The following is a 12,974-nucleotide window of genomic DNA, read 5'->3' on the forward strand; positions in this document are numbered from 1 at the left end:
TCCCCGGTAGGGACAGTCCACTCTGGGTCCCAGTCCCGATCCCATCACGGTCCCGTTCCCAGTGGGGCTCGGCGGGGGGAGCGATCGGGCTCCTGTCTCTGTCTCACCCCCCCGGGGGGGTGTCTGGCCCCGCTCCCAGCCCTGATCCCATCCATGGCTCCATACCCGGCTCCTGTCCCAATCCCATCCCGCGGGTTGGGCGGTCCCAGCCCCGGGGGGGCGCGGCCCTGGCCCGGTCCTGCCCCGTTCCCACCCCGGGGAGGGCGGTGCGGCCCCGCGCCCGGTCCACACGCGGTGCTGGCGACCGCGGGGGGGACAAGGGGACCGAGCACGGACGTGGGGGAGGGAAGGAGAGAACCCCGGGATGGAGCCGCCTCCGCCACCCGCCTGAACGATCGACACGGAGCCACCAGCCCGGTGAGCGGGGGGACAGAGGGGGGTGCGTGTCCTGCCCACGCGGGACAGTGCGCGACAGTGCGGGACACGGGGAGGCGACCCCCGGGGTGGGATTGGGGCACACGGGTGGGACAGACAACACGGATGGGACACACAACACGAGTGGGGGACACACACACACGCGGCGTGGGGGTGGCACTTGGTGCCGGGTGGGTGACACGGGTGACACAGGGTCCCCGTGCAGCCAAAGCAAGGAGGGGGGCACTGCGAGGGCAGAGCTGAACCCCACTTCTCCTCGTTGCGGGGGGCAGCTCGCACCCCACGCGCTGCCACTAAAACTGTCCCAAAACCTCCCAAACTGACCCAAAGACGGAGTGGCCGGAGCAGCAGCCGCTGGTGCCGGCATGAAGGGTCTGAGCCGAGCACTGGAGGAAGCCTCATGGGCTCTGTTTGTTCCTCTCTGCCTGAATTATCTCCTTGTTTATGCATTAATCACAATAATTGCTTTTTTTTGCATTCTCTCTTCCTGGGGGAATTCGCTGGCTGTTTGTCAGGATTTTCCTGTACAAACCCCTGGTAAAAGCCACAGACTTGACTCCCTGCTTTACTCCAGCTTGTGTTTTTCCACCCCTTCACATGCTGGAGTCCCTGTATAATTTGCACCGAGATCGACGAGACTCTATTTTCAAACCCTTTGACTCACTTTAATAGCTCCTAATCCCAAAAACGCCTTTTTTTTCCCCAGAATGAGACTCTGAGTGGCATCACTACAGGAGCAAAATGAAAGGAAAATCATCTTATGTCTTTTTTTCTGCTCCGGTTTTCTTATCGGCTTATTGCAAAACACATTTGGCAACCCGCTGCCTTCCTGTACATGAGCAGCAAACCCCACTCCCGGGGGGTCACCGGTGCGGGGGACGGTGCCCCTGGCACAAGGGTGGCGGCTGCTGAAATTGGGCCATTTCAACATGTACCCGGGTTCCTCTTCCTCATTTAGGCAAAGGCAACTTTGCCATTCAACCTCAGTGGGTTAAGGACTGAATGGGGAGACCTCGAAATATTCTGCCAAGCCCCCAAGCATGGCCACATCCCGGGGGTTTAGTGGGTTATAAAACCTCTGAGAAGTATTTTTTGACTGTCCTGGCGCTGGGTGGCTTTTTACCCTGTCTCTGCCCGATGTGATTTCTATCTTGTTGTTTTGACATAAAGCCAAAGCCATGAATAGTTTGCTGGCAGCGGAGCGTGCTGCCGGCCACACCGTCTTCCCTCCTCAATGCTGAACATCCCTCATTAAAGCCTTCATGGGAACCCATCCATGGAGCAAAGACTCTTTGGTTCCTCCTTATGGAGGAGAAAGTTATCCCCCTGAATTCCACACCACATGGGGTTTTCTGGGGCTTGGTGCTGCTTTGGCTTCGCGGTAACTGCCGGTGCTGTGGTTGAGCCCGATAATTGCGTTATCCCCAGTCTCGGATGCCTGTTATCTCCCAGAGTTTTGCTGGTTTTGCTGGGGAGGTTGTGGTGTTGATGGGTGACTCCCTTGGTTTGCGCAGGAGGTTGTTAGTTCTCCGTGGAAATGTCATTTTTTTCCCAAATACTGAGTTAGTTGTAGTGTCAAACAGTCCCCAAAAGCAGGTGATCGACCAGACACTGGTCCCACACTCTTCTCCTGGTGCAACCAGAACCAAAGCCAAATTCCTGGTATAAAAACCAGCCAAGGGCTTTATCAGTCCCCAGGAAGCCAAAAGGATGCGAGAACCCCGTTTCTTACCCATGCAATAATTAAAAATCAAAGCTTAGGGTCTCAAATAGGATATAATCTTCCCCTATCCCTGCGGGATGCTGCAGGGTCTCCCGAAGGGCCGATGATGTCGGGATGCAGGGGAAAAACAGCGAGCATCACCTTAGCTCCAGTCCCGATCCCATCACGGTCCCTTTCCCAGTGGGGCCGTAGAAAGAGAAAGGTTTGTTCTGGCGATTAAGGGATTAAATATCGTTCAGGGTGATCTTTGCTTCCAGCAGGATCCATCCCTGGAGACCTGTTGTGCTGGGAACCGAGTCAGGTTCAACCAAATGAAGGCGGCTTTAATTACACAAGAGCGCCGGCACCAATGGGTTTAATGCTTTTGTCTAATTCACTCCAAAGCCACAGTTTGGTTAATCCGGATTGACTTTGTGGATGAACATGGGAGTTTTTGGCACCTCTTGGGAAGCGGAGGCTCAAAGGGAGATTGGTTCAGGGAGGAGTTCAGGAGTTTCTTGGGGAAAACAGGAATTCCGAGAAAAAGTCATTTGGCACAAAGCGAAACCTTTTATCTGACCTACAAGCAAAGTCACAAAGTTCTTTGTAAGTCATTGTATCTTTTATACAAACCGCTTCTCCCCTTTTTAGGCAGTGACTGAAAAACCTTATGGGAAACTGAAACTCCCCCAGAAAAGCAGATTTCATGGAGAAAACAAGTTGAATTCTGCGGCTCCTCAGCCTGGGGGCAGGAGGGGAAACTGAGGCACGGGACCGCTTTGGTGGAGCAGCTCCAGTTCTGCCAGCCACCAATGCCCTCTGAGGTGCTTTTTGGGCAAAAATAAGAGAAACACAGACTCTTTGCAAGCTTATTTGGGGAGGAATGAGAGTTTCTGGTTATTTTGTGGATGGGGGAAGGGGTAAATCGGTCCCATGGGGGATAAAAGAGCAATGTCGCCCGGGACGCTGGGCAAGGAGATTGGTAAAGCCCCTTAGGCTGCTTAAAACTTGTTTTTTAGGTATATTGGAGGTGTCTTGCCTTGGGAGAAGCACCGGGGGGCAATGTGGATGGTGGGACCATGACATCTGGGGATGTCCCCAGCCCATGTTGGTGGCCGGAGCCGGCCCAGAGGAGAAAGGCACTGAAGGTCACCACAGCAGAAAGGAGCCAAGTGGAAAGGACAGATGAAAATCAGGCAGTTTGGCTCAAATTTCAGCCCGGTCCCATCTCACGTCTCCCAACCAGACAGGCTGGGCGGCATCCGAACGCGCCATCTGTTTGCTTTTGGTTGTTGGAGGGTTCCAACCACGATCCCAAAGGAGAGGAAAAACGATGCCAGGTCATTTGCTTCCCAACGTAGTTCCTGATCCAGGGTGAGGATTTTGATGACTCTACTAAATTCCTAGAAATTAGGGCAGGGAAAACACCCACAATCTCCTTGGGTCTGGTGCAAAAGAGTCGGGGTGGGGGAAGATGTGATGAATGGGTCGTGGTTTCGACCTCCGGCGTAAAATGATGTGAGCTGCGGTCACAGCCGGTGCTTCTGTGCCACGTGGGTTTGATTTCCCAGGGCTTCACACCAGCAGAATGAAGGGCTGTGTCTGTGAGGTCCTGCTGATAAATTAATCCGCATTCATTGTTTAGGAAGGTCAATTAAACCTCATCAGCCCCCCCCAACGTGAAAATGCATTAATCGCAGCTGTGATTTGGTTGGCGCTTTGTTTGCTTCCGTGACTTTGCTTCTGCTGGCAGATCCCCAAGCACAATACACGGCGGGATGGGTGGTGACAGCTCGGATGGCACCAGGAATGCTGAAAAATGGGGCAGAAATCAGGACTAAAGCCCTTTACTCGGTGATTCAGTGTCCAGCCTGTGGTCCCGCTGTGCTGGCTCTGGGTGCTGCTCATCCCTCAGCTGCCCGTGACCTTCTCCGATGTCACCCCCCTCCTTCCCCATATTGACTCATCTAAATGTCCCCTGCCCAGCCGCGGTGGATACTGTTACAGGGGCGTTTTGGGATGCTGATATCATATCCACATGCCTGTGGGGATATATATTATATCTGAGGGCACATGCCTGCCGGGATTGCAACACTGATCTAGACATGAGGAAGGAATTGTTGTCCCTAAAAGTGGTGAGAGCCTGTCCCAGGTTGGCCAGAGAGGTGGTGGATGAACCATCCCTGGAGACATCCCAGGCCAGGCTGGACGGGGCTCTGAGCAACCTGAGCTGGTGAAGATGTCCCTGCTCATGGCAGGGTGGCACTGGGGAAGCTGGGAAGGTCCATCCAACCCAAACCATTCTGTGATTCTATGAATGCCGGAGAAAAAACCTCCTGCCATGGACAAGGTCCAGGAGAGCCGATGAAGCAGATGCAGGTGGTCCTCACCGAAGCATCTTGGTGTGATTGCTTTTGGTAGTCATAGAAGCATTCATCCTGTTGCTTTCTCCCTCCTCTCGTCCCCGCTGGCTGCTCGATGCATCACTATAAGAGCTGCTGTTCGTGCCACCCAGCCCGTAGGCAGAGGAAAGGGCAGCTGCTGGCTTTTGTGCCTTCGCACACCTTGGCTGGCCGTGTCCTCTCCGTCTGGCTCCCAGCGAATGCAACGGGGCTGGGGATGAAGGGGTGGACCGTGGCCATGGCCCTGACAGACACAGAAAGTTTTGTCCCAGGGATTCTGTGCAAAACGAGGGGAAAAGAAATAAAGAACATAAAAGAAAAAAGAAAGGCTTTTGCATTTTCAGAAGGAAAAGGAGGGAGAGCAAAAGGGCAAGGACAAGGCTGCCTTGTGAGCAGGGTTTTGTCTCCGTGATTACCCTGTTCAAGCCAACCAGAGAGTCCTGTTTGCTCCTTGTGCTGAGGATCATGGAATCGTAGAATCATTTTGTTTGGAAAAGACTCTCAAGATCATCGAGTCCAACCATAACCCACCCCCGGCACTGCCCATGTCCTGAGAACCTCATGTCCGTCTGTCCAACCCTCCAGGGATGGTGACTCCAGCACTGCCCTGGGCAGCCTGTTCCAATGCCCCACAGCCCTTTGGGGAAGAAATTGTGCCCCACATCCAACCTCAACCTCCCCTGGCGCAACTTGAGGCCGTTTCCTCTGCTCCTGGCGCTTGTTTCTGGGGAGCAGAGCCCGACCCCCCCTGGCTCCAAGCTCCTTTCAGGCAGTTCAGAGATCAGAAGGTCTCCCCTCAGCTCCTGTTCTCCAGCTGAACCCCCCAGGTCCCTCAGCCGTTCCCATCAAACTTGTGCTCCAGCCCCTCACCAGCTCTGTTGCGCAGATGGAGATGTGCAGCTTGGCCCATGCTGCCCTTCGCGTTGGAGGAGATTCCCCACCTTGATTTACAGATGGGTTCCAAATGCCTTGTGTTTTCTAGCTGGGGTCACAGGATCCCATGGGGATGTAAGCTGCAGGGTGGGGTGATCTTGCCCCCATTGATGCTTCAGAGCTGGGTGGTGGGTTATCTGCAGGGGACAGAGGGAATACAGATTTAAAGACATAGACAAACCACACACAAGGCTGAAGTCTCTGGAGGTCTATAACCCTTCCCTGTGCCTTTTAGGGTGTCTTGTGTTGCTTCTTTCAGTCACGGTGGCCTGTCTGACCCGTTTAATCTGCTGCCAGGTCTGCGGGCAACCTCTGTCTCATTGGCCGCAGATCTGCAAACCTCAGAGGGAAGGAAGAAGTTGGGGTAAGAGCAGCAGGAATGTGTTTTCCCATCTGCCCGAGCACTGTCACCCCTCTCCATCTGCAGGGACAACCCCGTTGCTGAGGACTTGGCGGAGGCAAGATGAAGAGTGATATGATCAAAGCTGAACCGGGAGCAGGAAAAGCAAAACCCTGGGACCCGGACAGTCTGATATGGGTCCTGGTTCCTCACGTTCTTTGCAGAGTGGTTCCCAAAGTTAAGTTTGGGTTTTTGCAGATGTTGCAGATTACTCAGGGTGTGCACGTGTGTGTGGTTTCTGCCCACGTCCTTGGGAAACGTGAACCTTGGCCAATGATGCTTGTGGTCCGCTCTGAAGGGAAAAGCAGCGAAATGGGGGAAACATCATCAGGGATCGCATCCATGCCACATCTGGGCAGGCGGTTTGATCCAGCCCCTGGAGCAAGGGCTGAGCTCATCCCCATGGATGGGCCGGATGCATCACTTCACCCCTTTCTCCATCAGCTATGAGCTGTCAAGGTGCTTTTTAATGCCATAGTGCTTCGCTTTGGTGAGAGGTCAGCCAGGTTGGCAGATTCCATGAGACCCTCATTGCCTCCTTTTCTTCAGGATTTAAATTTGAGGTAGGTTCGGGATAGTTTGAGGTCAAAATGGTGCTTGTTTGCACAAAGGGGCATTCCCATGCTGTCCTGCACCATGGCGGCACCAGAGCTGAACCATTTAGCTGAGAAGGCTGGTTGTTGCTCTTTTCCACCTAAAATCGTGCTGAGATTTGGGTCAGGGCACATCCCACATACTGAAAGGGCACCTTTACTGAAACCTTGTCTCCTGCAGTAGCTTCCAGGTCTCTGAGCTCCTATGGTGGATTCATCTCACAGAATCCCAGAATGTCAGGGACTGGAAGGGACGTGGAAAGCTCATCCAGTGCAATCCCCCCATGGAGCAGGAACACCCAGATGAGGTTACACAGGAAGGTGTCCAGGCGGGTTGGAATGTCTGCACAGAAGGAGACTCCACAACACCCCTGGGCAGCCTGGGCCAGGCTCTGCCACCCTCACCAGGAACAAGTTGCTTCTCATATTTAAGTGGAACCTCTTGTGTTCCAGTTTGTGCCCATTGCCTCTTGTCCTATCACTGGTTGTCACCGAGAAGAGCCTGGCTCCATCCTCCTGACACTCACCCTTTAGATATTGATCCCCATGAATGAGTCCCCCCTCAGTGTCCTCTTGTCCAGCTCCAGAGCCCCAGCTCCCTCAGCCTTTCCTCACACGGGAGATGCTCCACTCCCTTCAGCATCTTGGTGGCTGCACTGGACTCTCTCCAGCAGTTCCCTGTCCTGCTGGAACTGAGGGGCCACAACTGGACACAAGATTCCAGGTGTGGTCTCCCCAGGGCAGAGCAGAGGGGCAGGAGAACCTCTCTGACCTACTGACCACCCCCTTCTAACCCACCCCAGGTCCCATTGGCTTCCTGGCCACAAGGGCCCAGTGCTGGCTCATGCTCACCCTGCTGTCCCCAGGACCCCCAGGTCCCTTTCCCATACGCTGCTCTCTAATAGGTCATTCCCCAACTTACACTGGAACCTGGGGTTGTTCCTGCCCAGATACAAGACTCTACACTTGCCCTTGTTATATTTCATTAGATTTTTCCCTGCCCAACTCTCCAGCCTGTCCATCTCCCCACAACCTGCTTCCCCAGGCTCCACATGACAGGGTCCAGCAGCACAGGGCCCAGCACATCGTGTCCCCTGAGATAAACCAGCTTGTGTTGTGGGAAGGGAGGAAAAAGCATTTTAATTTGACTCCTGACTGATGGGATTGCTGAGCGATCATGTGTTGGCTGGGCCGTGGGCTGCGTCTCACACACAAAGGGGCCCTTGTCTCTATTGATACAGACAGTGCCAGACTCTGTGTCTGCACAGGCTCTTTCAAGTCCATTTTTCTCGTCTCAAATGGTCATTCTCATGCATAAAACAGCTTTGCACAATCATAGGCAGACTTTCCGGTGATGGTGATGCTGGAGGAGCAGGTCTCAAGGCCGGAAAGTAGGACCAGTGAGATGGTCACCATCAGCCCAACACTAAACCCATTAAAAAGTCATCATCATCAGCTGGAGAGGGGCCAGAGGAGCCACAGCAATGATGCGAGGCTGGAACAGCTCTACTGGGGGACAGGCTGAGAGAGTTGGGGTGTTCAGCGGGAGAAGGGAAGCTCCGGGGAGACCTTAGTGTGGCCTTTCCGGACTTAAATGGGGCCGAAAAGAAAGATGGAGACAGACTTTTGGGCAGGGCCTGTTTGTGATAGGACAAGGGGTGATGGTTTTAAACTAAAGGAGGGAAATTCAGGCCAGACAGAGGAAGAAATTGTTGTCCCTAAAAGTGGTGAGAGTCTGTCCCATGTTGGCCAGAGAGGTGGTGGATGAACCATCCCTGGAGACATCCCAGGCCAGGCTGGACGGGGCTCTGAGCAACCTGAGCTGGTGAAGATGTCCCTGCTCATGGCAGGGGTGGCACCGGATGAGCTGGGAAGGTCCCTTCCAACCCAAACTATTCTGCGGTCATCAACAGCCAACCCAGGCAGAGCCCTTGTGTTGGAGAACACAGTCCCTTTGTCCAGCCATCAGAATTGTTCACTGAAGATCATGGTTCCATTTTCCTGCCCTTTCTGCCTGGGGTTCAGTAGGACCCACCTTTCACGGTGCTCAGCTGAGTCACTTCTCATGGGTGGTTAAGCACAGAAAGGAGCATCTTTTCTGTTCTGTAGCACAGGAGACTAAATTTCTGCATGAGCCTGTTGGGAAGGGCGGGTTGGACATTGAACTGGGCCCCAGGAGATATGAATTGGCCCCCCAGTGTGGCCTGTGATTTACTGGTGACTTTAGAGCAGCTTAGTTCCTCCTCCATGTGCCAGATGAAAAATAAGAATGAATAAAACTCCCTTTATTTGTTTGACTCTAAGTCCCCCATGCTATGGACTACCTTGGATGTGTCAACACCCAACGCAATAGGCCGTGATCTTTGTGGGCATGCGATGCCACGTCTCACGTCATTGTCACCTGCAATGAGGTGACACTGTCTGCCAGACAGCGAGCGTGCTTTCAGGTAGCTTTTGGATAGATGCAGCCAAGTGTTGATGGCAACCTTGACAGAAGGAGAAAGGAAGGGTATAGACATAGCATGTAGTAATTATGACAGTGTAGACCACGCAATGTGTCACAGCATTATAGCACTAGGGTTTTCTCATCTAACCCAGCTCTTCCAGAGACTCCTTACCTCCATGTCCTTACAGCCTCCTTATTTTCCCCCAGGGCAATGGCAAACCTAACAACTCCTCCAGCCTGGACCAGAGTCATCAACAGCTCCTTGGACCCAGGTGACGCAGGAGACAATGACTACAAGTGCATGTTTGACGAGGACTTCAAGTATATCCTGCTGCCTGTCACCTATGGCATCGTGTGCGTGGTGGGGCTCTTTCTCAACCTACTGGCCCTCTACGGCTTCATCTTCAGGATCAAGACCTGGAACGCCTCTACCACGTACATGTTCAACCTGGCTATATCCGACACACTCTACGTGGTCTCCCTGCCCCTCCTGGTGTATTATTACGCCATGGGGGACAACTGGCCCTTCAGCGTGGGCTTGTGTAAGATAGTCCGCTTCTTGTTTTACACCAACCTTTACTGCAGCATCCTTTTCCTCCTCTGCATCAGCATCCATCGATTCCTGGGCATCTGCTACCCGCTAAAGTCGCTGCAGTGGGGACACGTTCGCTATGCCCGGAGGGTGTCCGTTATTGTGTGGGTGGTGACCGTCGTGTGCCAGTCCCCCGTGCTCTTCTTTGTCACCACCACCGTGAGGCGGGACACCATCACCTGCCACGACACGTCCAGCAAGGACCTCTTTGGCCAGTTTGTCATTTACAGTTCGGTGATGCTGGTGCTGCTCTTCTGCATCCCTTTCCTCATCATCATCATCTGCTACTGTCTAATGGCCCGGAGGCTGCTGCAGCCCACACGGGGCATCTCCCGGCTGTCCCGATCCAAAAAGAAGTCGGTCAAGATGATAATCATCGTCTTGGTGGTCTTCATCGTTTGTTTTCTTCCTTTCCATGTCACTCGTACCTTGTACTACTCCTTCCGGAGCTGGGACTTGAGCTGTCAGACCCTCAACGCCATCAATTTAGCCTATAAGGTGACTCGTCCCCTAGCAAGCACCAACAGCTGCTTGGATCCCATTTTGTATTTCTTAGCAGGACAACGATTTATGAAATTTGCAGGCAACAAAATGATGTGGAAGCCTCAAAACGAAATGGCTCTGGGGATCACGCCCAACAGTCCCCTGGGAACCAGTAACGACACGGACACGTTACCCAAGGATGTGAAATCCTAGCTCTGCACCATCTCTGCGACAGAATATGCAATGGGAGGTCAGGATGCTTTGGGGTCCGAGGCTCTTGGTGTTTGTGGTGCCTTGGTTTGCACCCACTTCATCATGGGCCATGTTAAATGAGCTTTTCTGCTTGTCGCTGTTTCAAACATGTTTTTTTGTCAGGAAGATGCTGCTGTGGTTAAACACAAACCCTGTATCTCCCCCTCTTCGTCTAAGCCTGTTCAGCGCTGAATGGCAGCTCTCCACCCGTGAGGCTGGGTGACCTCTATCGTGGTGGCCAAATCTGCTAAAAAAAACCCCAATCACGCCCTTAATGTCTTTTTCCAATGATCATTTTCCAAAGCAGAAACGCTGTGTGCAAAAGGTCCCCCTGAAGAAATCCATCTGCCTGTCTCCATCTCCCTGGCACAGCGAGGGTTTCTCTGCGCCTTGGCAAGGGAGGAAAGGCTTTCGGTCGATGAAGAGGCTCAGATTCCGATAAACAGGTCGATGAAAATGTCAAGTGCAAATACCACCCACAGCAGGAAAGTGTCTCCCACAGCTTTACATCCCTGGAGAAATGCTCTCCTAAGCTTCAAGGCCCGGACTCTGCTGGCAGAGTTGGGAGGGGGCTCACAGCTCCTGTCCAAGGGTTGGCTTCCCATTAAAAAGGGTGCTGGTGGACCTTCCTTCCCACTGGAGTATACAGGTACCATCCCATTGGCGTTTACTGGTACCATCCCACTAGACTTTACTGGTAACATCCCACTCCAGTTTACTCAAGCACCTGTAGGTTTCTTCAGCAGGGTGAACATCTTCCAAAAGACCCGTTAGTGCTTTCCAATAGCAACGTTCACCCTAGGAAAGCTTTTAGGAACCCGTAGCTTTCTCCCAGCTGCTGACTTTAATAATCATCTCCAGCTCATTAAAATTCAGGGTGGGCTCTTCACGTCTTGTTTTTGACCCCCTTACTAGTGACTTACATTTCCAGCCAAGAAGCGAAGACTGTTGCACATCCCCTTGGCCAAGTGCTGCCACATCCTCATTGGTGCTCACCTCTGGGACCTTTAGGAGCTTGCTGTGACCCAAAATGCTGCACAGATACTGCTGTGTGGTCTCCCCATAATCACAGTAATTCCAGTGCTCCACTGGAGCCAGTCAGTATATCCCTTACTGACAGCGTCGACCTTCCCTGGGAAATTTGGGTTTAGGAGCCATATCAGTAAATGTGGTGCTAAGTAAAGCCTAACCCCAGTCCTGTCTGGGTTTGGCCTTCCATCCCACATCAACCAGGACAGTTCAAAGTAAACTGGAGAAAATATCCACAAAACACCCCACCGGAAGGTCCACTTGGTGTCTCTCTCTGTAATTGCTGGGTTGGAGGGCTGAGAGCCCAAGCCCATGGTTTGCTTGACATGAGGATGTTGATTCCTCACCCCAAAAATGAAAATTGCTAGTGCTGCAGCACTGGACGAGTCATATTTTGTAAAAGCAGTCCTGGCTCTATTTTAGGACTAGACAAACACATTTGATCCTGGCATAGACCAATTCCTCAGACCTCGTCTCAGTTTCTCCTTCTTGTGAAGTGGCTTGGTGGAGATCAAGACACACCAGCCAAGTTCAGCCAAGGGTCAACTGGAGCTTCTTGTGGTCCCGGCTTGCTGGAGTCACAGTCCCACAGAGGCCTCTTGTACCAACCAACAATGTCACAGCCACAGGAGGTAAAGGAGGGAACTATCTCAGCTCTGAGCACGATCGGCAAAGAAAAAGAGGACATTTGTAGGGTGGTTCATCTCATCCTCGAGTGAACTTGTGCGATAAGGTTGGGTTAAGACAAGAGTTGCACCGTGGCAGCACCTTTTCCTCCTTGTGCCTGTGATGGGAGCTTGGCTTTATGGGCAGGGTCACGGCACAATCACGGGGGTGAGACAAATAATTAGGAGAAATTAATTCAACTGAAGTGCTGAACTGGTACAAACTTTACTCCAGGCCAGGTCTTGCCTGGTCTTCCACAGTTGCCAAAAAGCAGCGTGAACACTGAGCTACGTGCTCTGAATAATTCAACAAGAAAGGGCTCAAAGTTCACTCCTGAGGTCCTGCTTGGCCATTCCACCTTTCTGACATCAGCCAGCTTCCAACCACCACCTTGGGCAACCCTGTCCTGTCAGGAGACTCCCTCTGTGGTCCTGGTCCCACATGAGCTGGTGGCACTGCTCAGATGCAGAGCGATTGGAGAGGTACCAACTGGAAATACATATATAGATTTTTTTTGTTTTGTTTGTAAAAGCACTAACTTATACTAAAAAAAAAAAGAAGAGTGGGTATTGTGAGAATGACTGTACATTTTTATTTTTGTAACATGCAGACACCTCAAATTTCTTATAGTAAATAAATTTATTTAGACTATGAGCACTCTTCTGCCACCTTCTCCCCAAAGAAGAGGGGATGCTGGGGATAGAAACTGGGTTGTTAAATGTCATAGGCATGTTTCAAGCTCCAGGTATAGCTGTCCACACATGGGCTGAACAGTGGATACCTTCAGCATCTAAACACCTGTAGGAGTCTATTGTAGAGCTGGTTGCCCCAAGAGACAGGTCTTCTCATCAAATACTGTGTTCAGTTTTGGGTGCCTCGCGCCAAGAAAGGCCTTGAGGTGCTGGAGCGAGTGGAGAGACGGGAATGGAGCTGGTGAGGGGCTGGAGCACAAGTGTGATGGAGTGGCTGAGGGACCTGGGGGGTTCAGCTGGAGAACAGGAGCTGAGGGGAGACCTTCTGATCTCTGAACTGCCTGAAAGG

At 52.5% G+C, this 12,974-nt stretch overlaps 1 protein-coding gene across 2 annotated transcripts; it reads left to right on the forward strand.

Moving 5' to 3' along the window:
• The first annotated feature begins 282 nt into the window (after positions 1-282).
• P2RY2 (purinergic receptor P2Y2) lies at positions 283-12,542 on the forward strand. Of its 2 annotated transcripts, XM_080354860.1 has the most exons (3): positions 283-417; positions 5,708-5,836; positions 9,119-12,542. In XM_080354860.1, exon 3 carries the CDS (start codon positions 9,123-9,125, stop codon positions 10,197-10,199), a length of 1,077 nt encoding a protein of 358 aa, XP_080210986.1. In that variant the 5' UTR covers positions 283-417; positions 5,708-5,836; positions 9,119-9,122; the 3' UTR covers positions 10,200-12,542. The 2 variants fall into 2 exon arrangements, with proteins under 2 accessions (XP_080210986.1, XP_080210985.1); XM_080354859.1 differs by lacking the exon at positions 5,708-5,836 and having other exon boundaries at positions 297-417.
• The last annotated feature ends 432 nt before the right edge of the window (positions 12,543-12,974 follow it).

Source organism: Nesoenas mayeri, assembly GCF_963082525.1.
Source record: "Nesoenas mayeri genome assembly, chromosome: 1".
NCBI lineage: Eukaryota > Metazoa > Chordata > Aves > Columbiformes > Columbidae > Nesoenas > Nesoenas mayeri.